This window comes from Ursus maritimus, unplaced genomic scaffold, assembly GCF_017311325.1.
Source record: "Ursus maritimus isolate PB19 unplaced genomic scaffold, ASM1731132v1 scaffold_14, whole genome shotgun sequence".
Taxonomy (NCBI): Eukaryota; Metazoa; Chordata; class Mammalia; order Carnivora; family Ursidae; genus Ursus; species Ursus maritimus.
In genome coordinates, this window is record NW_024423786.1 from 20,604,625 (window position 1) to 20,622,750 (window position 18,126).

The 18,126-nt window shown below is 42.0% G+C and overlaps 1 protein-coding gene across 6 annotated transcripts in view; it reads left to right on the forward strand.

Annotated features, from left to right (window-relative positions):
* The window catches only part of FOXP1 (forkhead box P1), a 576,958-nt gene that overhangs the window by 339,371 nt on the left and 219,461 nt on the right, over positions 1-18,126 (forward strand). For all 6 annotated transcript variants that reach the window (XM_040628561.1, XM_040628562.1, XM_040628558.1 and 3 more), the window contains one exon: positions 8,674-8,858. In XM_040628561.1, coding sequence (XP_040484495.1) covers positions 8,685-8,858 — 174 coding nt within the window. In that variant the 5' untranslated portion in view covers positions 8,674-8,684. The remainder of the gene's footprint in view (positions 1-8,673; positions 8,859-18,126) is intronic.

Sequence of the window (18,126 nt, forward strand, 5' to 3'; positions counted from 1 at the left end):
AAAAAAAAACTATTCTGACCTGGTTGTTGGTCGCTTTATTCCACCGGGCTATTTGTGACAGTTCAGTTGTTTGAATGTTCAAATGATTCAAGTTTGGCAGGCCTTGTTAATTCTCAAACTTAAACTCTTGTTGTGTGCTGTAAAAATGCATTTTAATTAAGCTCCCTAGAACACCTGGCCCCATCATACCCTGAGCTGCAGAGGCTTCCTTGTAGCAGAGCAAACAGCCTAGCACAGGGTTGGCAAAGCTCCTTCCTGGTCTCTGTTTAATTATTTGAGCTCGTCTGGATTAACATGCCAGGGAGTGGGTATGCATTCTCCTTTGTACCTCTGTTTCCTAGAGCAGTTTCTTTCTAGCTTCCATAGTTTGCACACAGTTGCTATGATGACAGCGCTTAAACTCTTGTCCACTGGGAGAGAAGGAAAACAAGACCAACAGTAGCTGAAATTCTGAAAATATAGCCATTTGTAGCTTTTAAGGGGGTGGGTGTTTTTATCTGTGCTTACTGATGACTTAACGAAGACCATGGAAGTTTGATTAAGACAGGCTGTTAGCGTGAGACAGGCACGTTTCCTCTGAACAACCTGGCTGCCTTGGTGTTGGAATTCGGGAATTCTTTTTCTTTGGAAATGTAAAATCTCTTGTCTTTACAATGAAAGCCTGGTAGAGAAGGGAAATCGTGTTTTTATTAGGAACATTATTTTATTACCACCCTATTCCTCTAACTCTGTTGTGAGTCATGCATTACAGGGAAAATTAAACATCCTGCCCTCTACCTTTTTCCATTCCAGCTGAACTGAATATTAACTGTTGACCATGGATTTTGGTAGAGTTTTTCACTGATTGATTATTTTTAAATTTTCAATGATTGGGACAATCCTACTTCTGTTATGACTTAAAACGATTTAATGGCTTATGTTAGTTTCTCAGTTTCAGAAATCCAAAACGATTAGTCCTCACAAAGGAAGTACAGGATATAGAGTATTTTAGAAGTAGGAACATCAAGATGGTGACCCCCACAAGCCCTTGATCTCATTTGAATGAGAGGTTGGACTTGGACTTTTCTGTCATTTCATCAGTTAGCTAAAAATTCAGCAATTATATATGAAGTCCCTACTACAGGAGTCCCCCTGGAGCCACGGTTTGGCTTCGTGGATTCAGTTACCCTCGGTCTACCGGGCTTGGGAAGCAAAGGATCCTCTTTCCAAGGTATTGTCAGAAGGCCGTGTCACAACACCTATGTCATTCACCTCCCTTAAGCTCATCACGTAGACATTTTATCATCTCATGTCATCACAAGAAGAAGGGTGAGTACAGTACGGTAATATACTGTGAGAGAGGGAGAGAGGTCACATTCACATAACTTTTATTACACTAGATTATAATAATGATTCTGGTTTATCATTATTGTTGTGAATCTCTGGCTGGGCCTAATTTAGGAGTTCAATTTTATCATAGGTATGTGTGTATGTATAGAAAAGAACATAGTGGGGACGCCTGGGTGGCTCAGTCGGTTAAGCATCTGCCTTTGGCTCAGGTCATGATCCCTGGGCCCTGGGATGCAGTCCCCGCATCAAGCTCCTTGCTCAGCAGGGAGCCTGCTTCTCCCTCTGCCTGCTGCTCTCCCTGCTTGTGCACGTACTCTCTCTCCCTCTCTCTCAAATAAATAAATAAAATCTTAAAAAAAAAAGAAAAGAAAAGAACAGTATGTAGGGTTCAGTACTATCTGCAATTTCAGGCATCCACTGGGGGTCTCAGAGCATATTCCCCATGGATAAGGGGAGCCTACTATATGTGTAAGGTGTGCCTGAAAGTAAAGTTCAAAGTAAAGGTGTTTTTTTGTTTTGTTTCATTTTATTTTTTTTTTAACTGTTACTAAAGAAATGGAGCTGGAGAGGCCAGGAAGGAGATCATTTTACTCTGACTGCCTCTTTATCCGTTTACTTGATAGGCAGAGAGTACTTCTAGGTTGATTGATAAATACAAACTAGTTCCCAGTTCTTTTTTTCTCCTCCTTTGAACTATGAAGGTAAGAGAGCTACCATATTACATTATGAACAACGAACCTAATTATCCTCCCAGACTTCTCTCCAACTGAGGATTCTTTGCTTCACTGAGCACCCATAGCTGTAGGTTCTCCCCCTCTGGCTGTCTGAGGTACGTCCAGGATATCCTCGCCTGGACCCATTCCTTTCCAGCCCCAAGCTGCATTTCCTGCAGGAGTAGCTCCCTGAGGACACATGTACCAAGGCTTTCCGGGAGGGGTCTCCTAGACCTGGTTCTTTCTCTGTTGAGAGGCCCAGCCCGACGCTTCCATGAAATCCTCAACCTCTGCTGACCTAAGATTTGGGAAGATTCCAGTTTTGCCGTTCTCTCCTGTATGGCTTATGTAAGTAGTCTTAAACAAAAGCAAAAGAAACCCCATATTTTTGACTATTTCATTGCTCCTGAACTTTTTCTTCCTAAGTGCTAAGTGAAATTCTAGATTTTTAAAGATAGATCTAGATATCTACAGTGCACGATAAAGTTGATAATACATAAATCATTTTTAACAACAGGTAACATGCATAATTTATGGTGTTACAGTGCTATCTTTCTGATATTTATGATGGATAATGCTCAGTTTTTGCCCTCATATTACTGCTTTAAATTATACCACAAGAAAATTAATGAGAAAGTAGATTTATGGGTTTCATTTGTTTGTCAATTCGGAAATTAATTGGGTGTTAATTTTAGCCGTCCCTCATCAGACCAGGACTTCAGTATGTGTGCATTACTTTGCATTCATTGTAGCTTACCTCCCATTTACTGTGGGTCACTAGCTTTGCATACATTAAAATAGCCCTCCGGCTCATTCCCTTGATTACTTTTTGAACTGCCATGCATTAGAAAATTTACGCCTTTCTGTTATAATTATGAAAATTTGGTATTGGAAGATGGTGCCTTCATAACACAGTCACCACATCGACTTCTCTTCCTAAACTTGGCCTCTGGATGGTCTTTCCGTGGCATGGGACCCCTGCCATTGGGGGCGGTGGATAGGCAGGCAGTGGTGTCTGGAGGGTTCATTCACAACTTGTGGGAGTATCTCAGATGTGAAAATAATCAGCCGGTGTTACTTTGTTTTTCTTGTTGTAGTCTTCCTCCTCCCTTCCCCCCCCCTTTTTCCTTTGAAAGTATGCTATAAAATCCCCACTTAGGTGGCATGATTCTGCATCTTGGGGCCACTTGGGGCCCTTCCATCCTGCTCTTTTTTCACCTGTTTCCTGAACCCCTCAGTTTCACTTGTAATCCCTCCACCAGCCCTTCCTCTGTCTCAGCCACCTGCTGTAGTGCATCTGGCCAGATGAAGGGTGAACACTTGCAAAGCACGTGCCATGTGCTAGGAAATGCGAAGTCTCCATTGTCAAAGCTAGACTTTCTTCAGGATGCTTTCTGTTCTTGAGTCCCTGTTTTGACTGGGAGGAACTCCTGCAAGAAGATGGAGAGTAAGGCTCTGGGTTAGTGTCCTGTGCCAACCTGCTGTTTCCGGGCCGGCAGGGAAGACTCCCCTTAGCTGCACTTTGCTCCTTAGAACTCCTTTATATGTATTTTGTTGCCAGGTAGACCTTTTGCACATTTAAAGGGAAGCCGTTCATTTATCTGATGAACCCAGAAGTAAGTGTATGCTTTGTATCTTAATACACACAAGTTTTTCTTCTTTCCCAAATCTCATGAACATGATCGATGTGGACTTTGAATCATACGATGCGACGTGAGTCCTTCTTTTAGAACTAGAGATAGCCTCCCACCTTTATTCTAGTCCCGTCTACAAACTCTGCGCGGAGTCTGACAGATGATGGAGTAAGCGTGCCTCTTGTTCAGTAGTTCCAAAATACGGACATTCACAGGGTCTCTCCATTCTTAGAGTTGCTGTCTTCTTCTTTCCCTCCTCATCCCTCTGTCCTTCCCTCCCTCCCTTTCTTCTTCCCCTTCTCTGTCCCTCCCTTCTCTACCTCCTTTTCTTCTTTCCTTTCCCCCTCCCTCCTTTGCTCCCTCTCTTCCTCCCCCCCCCCCCAAGAGCTTCTGTTATCTCTTCAAAATGCTTTCCATTTTCCTTCTTTTCTGGCACTGGATGAACAATGAGAAAGAGGATCTTTGCTTTGGGATGGGGGAGGACTGTGTCATCACTATCATCATTTTCCTACAAGTGGTTTCACCATTAACTTCTCCTCTTCTCCCCATAGAAGTAGGAATATATTTTACAAAACTATGTTTAGTTTAATTTACACATTCTTTCGTGAACAGACCAAGTTCTTTAAGGGCATTTATTCTGCTTCATATAAATAATTGATCAGCCAAGTTAATTTACTTCTGCCTGACTTGGTCAACCTTAATTAACTGCCCTGGAATCAAGACTGAACTTTCTGTTAGCTTAAAATCTTTCACAAGCATGATAACAAGGGCTTTATTTTCCTTAAATTTTCAGCATCAACACTGTAACCAAGGAAATAATCATAATAATAAAGCATTGCTTTAATTTACTATAAATACATTGGCCTGGACATTATGAATTTTCCAGAATACTTCCAGAGTATGCTCTGTTGGCAGCGACAATAAATAAGCACGCTAAACTCAGTTCTTATCCTTTTCTACAAGTTCCTTCAGCACAAAAATCGATCTTTTGAAATCAGTAGCTCTGTCATGTTTCCAAGCAAGACGAGAAGTGGGCCATTTTGGCTTCCTTTAGCTTTCTGACGTCCATGTGATTACAGCCTCAGCCTTTGCAGGGTTGTGTTGAATGGATCATATGTGACTTAAACAGGCCCAGCTCATTCGGAGAAGCCATGCAAGAAGCCAGAGGAAGATTTGTTTTTGTTTCCAGAGGGCTTGTTAGTGGGAAGGGCTGGTCATGTCCTCCAGGTGCCATGCCTCCATATTCGCGTGCTCGGGGTGATTGTGTATCGTTTCTTGCTCTCGGTTTGCCGTGGAGCAGAGTAGTTCATTGGTTATAAGGAGTCCCAGAGGGAAACGGAGGTTATACAAACTGAGTGTCTATGACAAGCTTCCTCTAAGAAAAGAAGGTACACTGTTCGATGTCAGAAAGCTCACGTGCCTCTTGTATACATTGACCTCCTTTCAGATGATTCCCAAATTGTAAAACTCAATAGAAAAAGACAAATAGAGGTGTTTGCTAAAGAATGCTGACACTTTCATCATTGTATTTTAGATGCTTTTATTTGTCTACCTGCCACCTTGATACCGTCTTTCCTGGAATTACTTAGTTTTCTTTTCATTCATTTACGAATGTACCACCTTGCCCAGGACTTTGCAAATGGGAAATTCGCTGTCATTCATTGAATGGACAAGTTCACATCTGAAATAGGAAATGGTTATGGATGTATCTATTCCTTAACCTACTGGGCTTTTGTTTTCTTATCTGTAAAATGGGGATAAATTTCACCTGCTTCTTCTCCCTGATGGACTTGTTATGAGTTTGAAAAGTACCTCAGAGAGCCTTGTAGCTTGTGAAGTGTTGTACAGACATAAAGCCTTATTAAATGGCTTGGAACATTCCATAGAAAGAAATATTGCCAGCCCAGATATTGTTAGAAATGTTCTTAGACATCGACACTCCTAATTTTTCACATGTGCTTTTCAAAAAGCTGTTTTCTCCTGATTGGTGTGGGAGATTATGGGAAATTTTAAATCTTGCAACCTACATACTACTGTTAGCACTTGACTAATTAAGGACATCCTCAGACCAAAATAATCCTTTATGCAATTTCGGTCCCAATGCCTGCACTCTCACAGACCCGATTCGCAAGCCAAGCTGCTTGGCGAGATGCCTGCAAAACTTCTCCTGGAGGACTTGGCAGTCTTCTTGGAACTGTGTAGAGCAAAACCTTCTCATCAAATTGTGGATTGGAGACTGTTCGTACTCCACCCACGACCACGGTGTCAAACCCAGGAAACAGAAGCGGGGCCAGTCTCTTAGACACCTGTTCTGAGGCCAGGCATCCCGATGGTCACAGGGTGTGGAAAGAAGCATTCTTTCCTATAGCTCTGAGGACAGAATATTTGGCTAGCTATGCCCCCTTCTCAGGGCAGGTATGGATTTCATGTGTAAGCCATGTTTTTATCTTTTGGGGGTCCATTCGCTGATATGAGCAGGCTTTCTAGAAAGTTAAAAAAATGTTTTTGTTTTTTCTTGAGGTGTGCTTGTGACATACCTAAAGAATTGAGCGAGTTTCCTTGTTACCTACTCTAGGACAACCATCCTCGCCTTCAGACGCCTAAACGCCATCCTTTCCTTCATTTCTGTACAAATGGGCATGTTTGTGAAACAGAAACTGAAACATTGGGGGGAAAACCCCTCAATTTCACAAATTAATGCCTTTTTTGGCAACAAATGAGGTACTTGTATTGCCTGGTTCTTCTTAGAGAAAGTTTTAGTCGTATTTTTGATAGATTTTATATTCTGCAGACTGTAAAGATATAAAGGCGGTTTTTAAAGGACTCTAATTACTGGAAAGTCTGATCTGAAGAGAAGAGAGTGAATCAGCTGTTGCTTCTGAGTTTGTTTCCCACCTGTCAACAAAAAATGCCATTCTTAATCCCCTTCAGAATTGGATTAACTTTAAAAAATAAGTCTTCTGGGTTTATAAAGTTTGTACTCAAGTTGGATCATACAGTACACTGAAAGGAAATGAAGAAAGATGTGAATTTTTCTGCTTTTAATTTTCCATCACACATTTGGGGAGGTCGGTAGAAAAGGGACTTAAACCAGCTTCTAGCAAGAGGGCGGCCTCCTCTAAAGATGTCCCAAGTGTTTCAGTTTCCCTGTTGTGACATATTTCATGGGTGGGGAGAAATCCATGGTGTTGTGCATGTCTTTCCACAATGCAAAATTATTTAAGTTTTCAGCCCTTTTATCCGAGATTGGTGTTTTCACGTTAAAGTTCTAACATGCAGACACTTCTCAGCTTCGATATTGGAACCGTCAGGTCCTTTAGTGACTATGTTTTTCCTGTTGAAAGTCCTCGTCTTTGAATTTGGAGTATGACCCTGCCATTTCATTGTTTGCTCCCTACTGCACCTCACCTGTAAGAAAACACATGGTTAAGAACTTTGACATCAGAATGAACTTGTTCAAATCCGGATTGCACCATTACTAGTGATTTATGCTGGGCAAATTAAATCTAGGCTCCTCGTGGAGCCCTAGTGTTCTCATCTGCATCCTGGAGAGACCAGTGGCATTCAGAACTAAACTGGTGAATATACATAAATCACCTGCAAGTGGCTTGGCACAGCACTGGTGATCAATAGATGGTAACATTTGGTATGAGTAAATATTATCTATCTTTTGTCATCATCAGACGCCTTTACTGAGAGCTGAATTGGCTCCGGAGGATAATGGTTTTGTACCTAGAGAGTAGCCGGGCCGAATGTGAAATATATTTACATGTATGTAGGTGATATCCTCCAGCTACTCATCATGCACTATACATACGGACTTACATACCATATATACACACACACACACACACACATATACATACACACATACATATATATACACACATATAAATACATACACACACATATATATACATATACACATACATATATGTATATACACATACATATATACATACACGCATACATATACACACATATATACATACACGCATACATATATGTATATACACATACATATATACATACACGCATACATATATACACACATATATACATGCACATACATATATACATACATGCATACATATATATACACACATATATACATACACATATATATACACACACATACATGTGTGTGAATATTTTTTATTAGACATTTCATACTTTCACACTCAGACCTTTTCTTTGGTGTGCCTAAGGCCAGATTTTTCTCCAAAATAAATATAAGCTGTCCCAGACCTTTCAGGCCTTAAACCAAACTAGAGGTTAGTAATCCAGCAGGAAAAAAAACCCTAACTTTGAATAGGATTTCTTAGGACAGTTTTAACCCTAGGACAAAGATCAGAGTCTGAATTTTTTCAGCTCCCGAAAAGCGGTGATTTTTTTTTCCTCTCTAAATGTGGCCGATCTTACTGGAATGGCCAATTAGGAATACTTTCCAGTACCTGAATGGTTCTGGGGAGTACGAATCCTCAAATGCTCTTGGCTTTTTGACTATAAGGGTGCTCAGCTCCAGTGACCTCAGGGGCCCTCCCGGTGGTGTGTGTCACGTCTTGATGGAGGAGTCGGAGACTCTCTCTAGGAGTGTACCACCCCCACGCAGAGCCCGCACGCACTAACGTTTAATGTTACCCGTAATGTGCTGCTCGCAATGACTTACTGGTTTTTGAGCAAAACATCCAGATACAATCCACAGAAACTGAACCATACGTCCTGAGTTCCCCCGAAAGTACTTTTTTTCCAAGGCGAAACAGTCTATTGCAAGGCCCACTACTAAACCTTGAAGCTGGACCGACCCCCGCCCTCCGTCCTCAGACCCTAAGGGACTAGCCCACGACCCAGGGCCAAAAGTGAGTGAAAGAAAAGGACAACTGTTTACAGAGTTTGGCCAACACGGAAGGCAGGGCCCTTCTCCTTCTGTCCAACAACTGCTTTAACAGCTGCTTTTTTCTCTCTCCCCCGCTCCCTCCTGAAAATCCCTCTATCAGGTTTTTGAGTCATGATGCAAGAATCTGGGACTGAGACAAAAAGTAACGGTTCAGCCATCCAGAACGGGTCGAGCGGCGGCAACCACTTGCTCCAGTGCGCCAGCCTTCGCGAAGGGCGGTCCAACGGGGAGACGCCGGCCGCGGACGCGGGGGCCGCTGAGCTCGTGCACGTGCAGCAGCAGCAGGTACTGTGGCCCGGGGGCCGCCGGGCTGCGCGGGCGCGGGGGGCTGGGGAGGGGCCGGGGCGGGGGGCGGCTCTCCAGCTCGCCGCTCGCACTCGCCGCCCGGGAGTGTTGGAGGCCCGCCTGGCGGGCAGGCCGGCCGTCAGCGGCATCTGGCGGCCCGGTGGTGGCCTTCAGAGACTAGTGCTCCGGCCCTTGGGAGCTGAGAGCCTTGGGCCCCCCCCATCCCCCCCCATCTTGGAGAGCAGTTGTTAAAGATGAGCTTGAGTGCGCCTCGGGGCGCCCTTCCCAGGCCCCACCGTGGCAGCCTGAAGCTGAACTATTTGGACTAAAATGAATCTTTGGAGAAATGGTTCCCGATGCTTGAGTTGAAAAGTAATAATAATAAGCAGGCTTATTGAGCCTGGTGAAGAAAGACACAAAATGAGGGGTAATGGATAAAAAGAATAGGGGATAGAAGAGGGAGTAGGTGAACCAGGAGAGAAGCAGAACAGTAGAAACAAACGGGCAGGGGTGTGTATACAGCAGGCAGAGCGACAGCAGCACAGGCTGAAGTGTAAGAAATGGCCTCCAGCTACCTGTGGGAACTTCGGGGTGTGGGCCACTGACCTATGTGTCTTGTGTACATATGGTGGCTGGTATGGGGCTAAGTCCTCTTAATGTTTTAAATTAGCTCTTATTGGTGGCTCCCCCAAATGCATGTAAATTGGGACATACTCATTCTCCTTACGTTCTCCATAGGCGTGTCAGGGGGTACCTGTGAGTGACTAAATATTTCCAAATGGTAAAGGTGACCCAGAAAATGGTGTTGTGTGGCCCACGTGTTGAGGGAAATTCAAAGAAGAAAATAGCACCCGCTTGAAGACAGCACTGTTTTTCCAGCCTCTCTTGGAATCAGGAAATAGGATTTGTTTTTGTTAATGATAATGGGCGGATTTTGTTCCGTTTTAGTCCTTGATTCATTTACTCAATACATAGTTATGGTGCCATCGCAGAAGGGTGAAAAAAGAATGACGCGTCTTTGGGCCTTACTGAAAGCAACTGAAATCGTTTCTGGGGGATGAAGAGGAGGAAGGCGAACCTGTTCTCAAACCATTTTCTTGAAAACCGTATCAGAGAAGTAGAGGGAATCCCTTTTTGTATGAGGGTTATGGCCTTTGCCAGGCTCTGAGCACGTTTTATTTTCTTCTTGCTAAGAAGTTTTTAAAATACGAAGAATCGTTACATTGTCAGTCTGTGAGAAGTTAGTGGAACCTGGTGGGGGCAAGCTGCAACAGAAAGAAACGGAAACTAGCAGACGTGCTTCACCTAAGGGATGTGGTCTCTCTCCCTGGCCGCCCAGACCCTTCTGTGCCTGCACCTCGGGCATCACATCAGCTGGAGTTTATGATGTATGTTGTGTGGAAGGTTGTGCGCTTAAATGAGTGCAAATGGCTGAATTCTCACCGCTGACCTGGTTAGCAGAACAGATCCTCAGATGGTAGGAAGGTGTCCGTGCGTGCGCATGTGTTGTTCACGCGGTGTTGTTAGGTACTTACGCTTACATTGAGAACGAGCAGTAGTTTGGTGTTTTGGAGTGCTGTATTCTGTGTCTTTACCCTACAGAGGCCAAGGTCCGCTGGTTCTTCATGGAGCAGTTGAGGTGTGGTGCTCTCGTGGGGTGTGAACCCCACATACTTAGTATTTAGGGGTACATTAATTAAATAAATTGGAAATTAACTTCTTCAGTGTTTTATATGAAGGACTGAAAATCATTTACCATCGTAAAGTAGTAAGTCATCCAAAGTCTTCACATGTATACCATCAGCACACACACCCCCACACACACACCAATAACAGCAACAATACATTAGCCTCATAGAAGACAGTTAAGAAAGTACATTTTAACAGCATCTTCCTTAAAAAGCGTGAGTAACAAAATTAGGTATTCGCATCTCCCCTCTCTATCTTGGCTGCGACCACTTTGGAAAACACGCTGTTATGTGTTATAGATGTCAATACCTTTTGATTGTACTTTGAAACTCTTTTTAAATACTTTTCATACCAATTTTATTTTTATTTGCTATCGATGTGATTTAGGAAGAGAGTGAGTAGCTGGATTTATCATTGTGGCTAAAACCCCACATACTGTGCTTGGCAGGCCCTTTCAGTGTTTTAAAATAAAATACTGACAGCTGTTTGCCCCTCGAAGTGTATGATGAGGCTCTTCACAGGTTGTTGGAGGACAAGAAAATCTGTAGATGAATTGAGAAAAAAAACTAAAGGATTGAAAAAGTTTTGCAGGACTACGAGTGATCCTAGTTTCCTTCCAGACCGAAAACTGCAACAATTAAGCGCTTTGGAGAAATGCGAGGGTCCACGCGATGGACTTGGTTGTTTTCGTCATTTTTAGTCTACAGGTTTTTCCTTGAAGTGAGAATACCAGCAGTGAGAAAATCACAGCCATGCTGAATTCATTACTGCGGTAGTCACACAAAACCACGGATAAAATTTCAATAACTGCAGGCCACAGTTGAGTAAACAGTTGCACTGAAATTTAATTCCTGTTGACTTTTCCCCCATTCCTCGCCAGGGGCACATTCTGATTCTGTAGTACAAAGACAACAGGGGTTACAGCTTTGATTAATGTAGGACAGTGGAAGAGAATTAGAACTGTAAAATATGTTAGAAGTCCATGGAACAAAAAGATGTGGCTTAAAAGGGCTTGGTATAAAAATGAGTTAATTACGCTGTGTGTAACACTGAACGTTATAGGATTTTCCAGTTGCACCAGTGCAATCGTTGACGATATAGGGAGAATTTTTGCCTAGTGCCAGGACTTTTAAAATAAATGCAAGCCTTTCCATGTTTGATTCTTATTACTAAAGATAATTACAAATGATAGCAAGTGCCCTTTCAGAATGGAGAGCTTTCACAAAGATTAGCTGTGGAATGAGTGACTTCTATGCTGGGACTCGTCTATAGGTTGGCTAAATTAGGTCTAAGAAGAATTGTTAAAAACAAAAAAGAAAAAAAAAAGAATTACTTAGGTGCCAACCTAGAAAAGTAGGGGGAATCTGGCTTTTCCATCTTCTCTTGAAAAATCAGAAGATCTGGTAACCCTAGACCCATATTTCTACAGGGCAACAGTTGTTAGGGGATGGATTGCTCGTGAAGTCAGGGAGCCTGCCTCCCTCCAGGCTGCTCCAGCTCCCACCCAGCAGCGTCGCTCATTGGTGGCCCTCTCGGCAGGGGGGTTGGTAGTTCTGCAAGATGCCATCATCACTCAGAAGCCATCGCCCAAGGAGAGGTGCTGCCAGTAGCTGGAGGAGCCCGCCAACACACTCCCCAACTGTCTTCCTTCCTCAAGATGAAATGTATTATCTCCGTAATGTTTCAAGTCTACTTAGATCTGGGCCATGAAACTATTATAACAATACTTTCCTAATAATATAATTTGATAGAGTTTCTGAACATTTCTTTTAGCCACTGGGTAATTCTTTACCCGATACCATAACTGCTTTTTATTTTCTATTATGCCTGCCCCATTTCTGGGTCTGTAAAAGTTCTGTGTTGGATATGCACTACTCCATTATGAAACTCAGCAACAAATACTATTACCAATTACTGAAGTTTTTTTTCCTAAAGAAAGGATTTTAAAATGTCCAGAGCAATTTCATAAACTGTGTGGATTAATGCATTTTAAAAGTCTTGAATTTTAGAAAGCAGAATTTTATTTCCATATTGCTGCAAATGAGAGCTTTTTCAGATAAGCATATTACATAGAGCATAATGTTTAGAAGTTTCTCCATATACAGCATATGCTGTCAGGTCAATTAACAGAATGCATACTAGAAAATGTTTATTCAATAAAAATGAATAGCTGTTAAATAAAACAGCTATTTCTTAACAACATTCCATTTAATGATGGGGTTTTTTTTTTGGGTACCACCTGGCAGTTTTATTGTCTGCAAATCAGTATAGAGAGAGCTTTGGTTGCTGTGATTTTGAGGTGTGGCTATTGTTTTATATGAGGAGGGCAGTATAGAGGTAGTCTATGAGAAAGACATTAAAAAAAAAGATACAGTATGTATGGGATTTGAATATGGATTATTTAGAGAGTGTGGATAAGTGAAGTATTTGTTTCATTCATTGACATTGGTTCTTTGACATTTGGTTTAAAGTGTTGGACTTTCTGGCCCAAAAGGTACACCTCCACCATCAACGTGTGTCTGTGTACATGTTTCCTGTTAATAACGTAAAAGAAAGAGAAGAAAGCATTGAATGAATCCTGAGGCATTAAGAGAGGAAGGAAGGACAAGTAGCTTCTGAAACATCATGAGCGGGAAGAAGAGGGATTCATTGGGTTGCATTTTGCCAATGAGCTATTAAAGGAGGTGAGAGATGAGTCACTGCCCAGGACCAGAGAAGCTCAGAGAGACAGGAGGAGTAGGAGAGGTCTCAGGAAGGAGATGAGGCTGTGTATATTCACAAGGATATAGAAAATATACTATCAGAGGGGCCTGGGAGAATCACGGGTCTATATCCTGGGGTCTCCTGAATGTGAGTAACCAAATGATAATGACCAGAGTGTGAACATGTTAGCATAAACCAAGCCACAAAAATTAAAGATTCTTCTCTTCATTTTCAAAATGGCGGAATGAATAGCCTCATTTTGTTCTTGTTACGAAAATGACTAGTGGATATCGAGCAAAAGAGGGAGGTTGTCCTGCCAACATTTCCAGCTCGAAGTGCCCCTGTGAAAAACGACACCTGGAAGAAATCACTGTGTGTGTTTGGATGGGCAGAAAGCTCCAATGAAAGAGACCGTCCCCGTGCGCTTCTCGTTCGTACTCCTGTTCCTTTGTGGGAACCGTGTTACCATTATTGCGGCCATCCTTTGCCTCGTTCCTCACTCTACGTAGGGAGGCCCAAATGATTAGGTGTGGATTAGTATAAAGTCGAGGTAGCAATGGCCAGTTCGGCCTTACCATTCTTCTCTTTGCAAAAGGTTGCTTTATTAACTTTGTTAGGAATGCCCTCAAGTGGCCTTTTGCCTTGTCGCTGCCAGGGACTGTGTCTGAAAGGTGGGTCTTTCGATGCCACTGGAAGGAAAAAAACATAGTCAGCATCTCTGTGTCTGATAAGGGAAGCTTCTGGAAGGCAGGGTAGAAGAAGATCTTAATTTATTGAGTTCTCTCATTGAGGCAGGCACTGTGATAGGGGCTAGCACCTTCCTTCACTGGTGGGTGAAGACTCAAACTATAATTTTAAAGGACTCACTCTACCTTTTGATATATTCTTTTTGAACACAAGGTACAGTTCAAATATAGAAAATATTGATGATCAAAAATTTGTAGTAGGAATTGGTGCCACCAAAATGTTAGCAAAAAGCACACAAACAACTTGAAATAAAAGTGAGGCAGAAATTGGGATAACTGTGACAAATAAAGAAAAACAGCCACAATGATAACAGACTTCCACTTTTTCTCAATTCCTTTGGTGGCTCTTTCTGGAAAAGGCATACTCCACCCTGACTGCTGAAGTTAGTTCTTTACTCTGTGAGTTTTTACCTCCCTGTCATCAAAATATTGTCAGAGATTTAGGTAACTTCTGATGGGAGCCTTATATGAAATCCTTTCAAGTTTTGATAACTGAATAGTTGTGTGTCATTAATTTCTCTGTTGAAGGGTAAGATGGCATGAGAAACAACAAAAAAAGAGCCAAGTACATAGAAAGCTAGATGCCACATTTCACCAGGAGTGAAGTGTACCCTCAACTTTAAACAAAAGTATCCCCACTTTGAGAAGGTAATTTTAAGCTCTGACCCGTGAGCTAGTAGTAGTAGTAGTAATAAATACCCCCCCTCTCTCTTGTCTAATCAGACATCTCTTTTTGAACTTTCAGGAGGTATGACTTTAATGGTAATTTGTTGACAGATTAGCTTCCCTGATTGCAGAGAGTTTGTTTTGCAAAACTGGCCGACTCCTATCTGTTCTCCGAAGGCAAGGAACCTACTTTGCTGTTTTGCAACTGCTGGCGTTTATTGACAAGTAGTGCTGAGCACGCAGAATTGGTATGTTTGTGTAATGTAAACCTCTATAGCTCGACTGATGGAGTCGAGTGTACTTTTAGGTAGTGCATAGATTACTTGATAAAAAGGGTTACAAGGTGACTGCTTTTATGACAAAGTAGAATGGCAATATAAATGCAAGTGGTAGATGGAGCAACAAAAGGGAAGTTTATATAGGGAATTGAACCCCGTATTAGAAAGTTTCTTTTCATCACTTGGTCTTTGAACTCCAATCTATTGTAATTATGAAGTGTTACTTGTAACATTCCAGAGGCCCTTCGCTAAATACTGTGTTTGATTTGGTTCAGAGAAATACAACCACATTTTTTTTTCTTTTTCCTCTCATGAGAAAATGTGGCGAAGAGGGTTGCACATACTGGCCTGGCCTCAGCTTTGTTCCAAGTGAGCTAATAAATGTGCTACACTGGAAACTATGTATTAACTTTGTTTCTTCACTTTGGAGTTCTTGAAATGCATTTATTCGTTTGTTGCGTATTCTTTCATGTAGCTAATCCCTGCACCACCTGTGTGAGGAAATGTGCATGGTAGAGTAATTAATTTGGAGTTTATTTGACTAGAGCCTGAAGAGCCTGAAGAGCAAGGGTGGGGACAGGGGGAAGGTGGTTCGAAGGTTACCTGGGTTCAGCTTGTTGGAGGCTTGGGTTTCTAAGCCAGGGGAGGTTTCTAGGCGGAGAAGAAAGGCCATTCAGGAGGAGGGGTACTAAACGTAAATTAGAAGGTTGAACCTGGCCTGGCTTGGAAGGAAAGAGATGTTTGAGAGGTTAATAGCAGCGACAGGGCTCTTGAGGTAAGTCCTGAATTTAGTAATGGGCCACTAACTCTCCCTTCATTTAACTGAGGACTCGCTTTCATTGACCACCTTTACCGCCTTGCTCTCTGCATTTCTCCTCCTACACTTGAATACCTTGGTGAACTGTAGGACCCGTATGGGCTGGGATGGCCCTTTCTTACTCCCTGATGTTCCCCAGCACACAGCACAGCCCCTGACATAGAGCGGTTCTTTAGACTCTGCGAATGAATGAAATAGGAAGAGAAAGGAGGGCCATGGTCACAAGAGAGTGTTGAGGGGAGTGCTGGAAAATCAGCAGAGCCTTTTGAAGTAGGACATGTGAAAACATCAAGGAGTGGGAGTGATGAAGGATGATGAGTCAGCATTTCCCATCTGAATGACTGGCAAAATGGTGGCACCATGGAACAGAAGAGAAGGGCATCAGGAGGACAACCCACGCTCCTTTCTTACGTGCCACGGGTCGGTTATCGGACAAACACAACTTGTGCACCAGCACAAACGTAACTTGTAAATAAGGAACGGACTTAATTTGGAAAAGTCCTTTTTTTTTTTTTTTTAAAGGCTGTTTAAAAAACGACATCCTCTTACATCACGAAAACTCACTCTTTTGATTGTATATGTTTATTCAGATTAAAATTATCAAGTATTTTCCCTTTAGCCTTTGCCAGTTACTAATGAGTATATCTTCCACAAGTCACATGGGATATGCTGATAAACTGCCTTGTGTTCCTATTGATCACGGAATGGACTTAATCTCTTTTAGAGAACAAAACTACCAAGTTAGATCTTTGATAAAGTCTGTTTCATATTGACACAAGCTTCTTAGAATGAATTTGTTTTTTAGGGTGAAAGGAGGTGCGTGTTATGTTTCTTTTGTTGGAAAAATACGACGTGTAATTATTAAACACTGGTGCTATTGGCAGACTCATTGACGAGGTATGGATTAAACTGCTTAGGGATGTCAGGGCCTTGTTTGTGTGTTTAAGTCGAGCCCTGCATAGAGGCAGATGGAGGGAAAGCAGCTCAGAGAGAACATTTTCCAGTATCTTCTGCCAGTAGAGGGGTAAGATTTTTTTTAAGGTGGTAACCCTAAGGTTCTCCTTGAATTAACTCTTTCATCCTTATTTTTAGACTGCTCCTTTTCGACTGTACTCCAAATAAAATTAACTTCCTGACGCAGTTTCGTCTTCAGCAAAGTTTCTGAAAGTAAACCGTTTGTCACACAGTTTATCATCCAGACAAGCACAGGGAAGCGTCAGTATCACGGTCGCTTGTCAAAAGAGGGAAGGTGTCGGCTGATCCGAAATCCGTGTTTTTATCACTGTACCTTCTCTCATCCTGAACTCCCCTGTCTCCACATTGAAGGGAAGGTGACATGATGTCTTTTTAGTCATTCAAATCCAATAACTTTTAATCTGAAGGTTAAGTAGTGAGATATAAACTAAGAGATGATAATATCAATTTTATGTTCACTGAAGGGCACAATATACCTCTTTCGAGTAGAGGGAAAATTGTGCGTAAAATGTCTTTTGCTTTTCAACAGCAGAGCCATGTGTCTCAGAGCCAAAGGAAGAAAGAGTTTTGGGAAAATTTAATAAAATAATATGTAACATCCTAAAACGGCACAGAAATGGCCTTTTATTATTATAATTATTAAGTATTAATTTTTCAAGGTTGCGTGGTAAGACATAGTTCCATTTTTAATAGCCTCTTGTATTGACTCTTGTTATCTTCCCTACGAACTCAACAACCTTTTACAAGGTTAAAGACTGGGAGAGAATGACACAATGCTCATTCTTTCCTGACTATTTTTGATCCTAATGTGTATGATAAATAATACTGTGATAATATTGCTTACCTTGCCTCATTTTTTTCGTCCTACTCATGATATTTCCATTTCAACTCAATAGGCATTCACCATCCAAAAGTAGTAAGTGAAAATGCCTTTACGTGCATTTTTATTATGATACTCCGATTAGCTCATTGCATATGCACTTGTCTTCCCAACTGCAAGTTTGTGCTGTGGATTAGATGCGTACGCTGTGCACATTTATGGAAAGACTGTGTCATTCATGTGTTTACAGAGGGAAAGGCATCATGCATAAGCTGAAATGTGATATTCACAATTAGAATTGTCATGGTTATAGTCCAGAAATATTTTAAACTTGTCTCAGCCATTTGTTCAGTCCCTTGACTGGGCAGGTTCTAGGTACAAAGTGCTGTGTTAAACGTGCAGACTACACGAGGGGTTGGTGAACTAAGCCACAGGGCCCATCTGGCTAAATCTGGCCTGCCCCCTATTTTTTTTCTTAAAGAAAGGTTTTATTGACATTATTGAGTACTGTGGTATTTTATTTCTTTGCAATGTGTTATCTCATTTAATTCTCATAATGACCCAACGAGGTAGG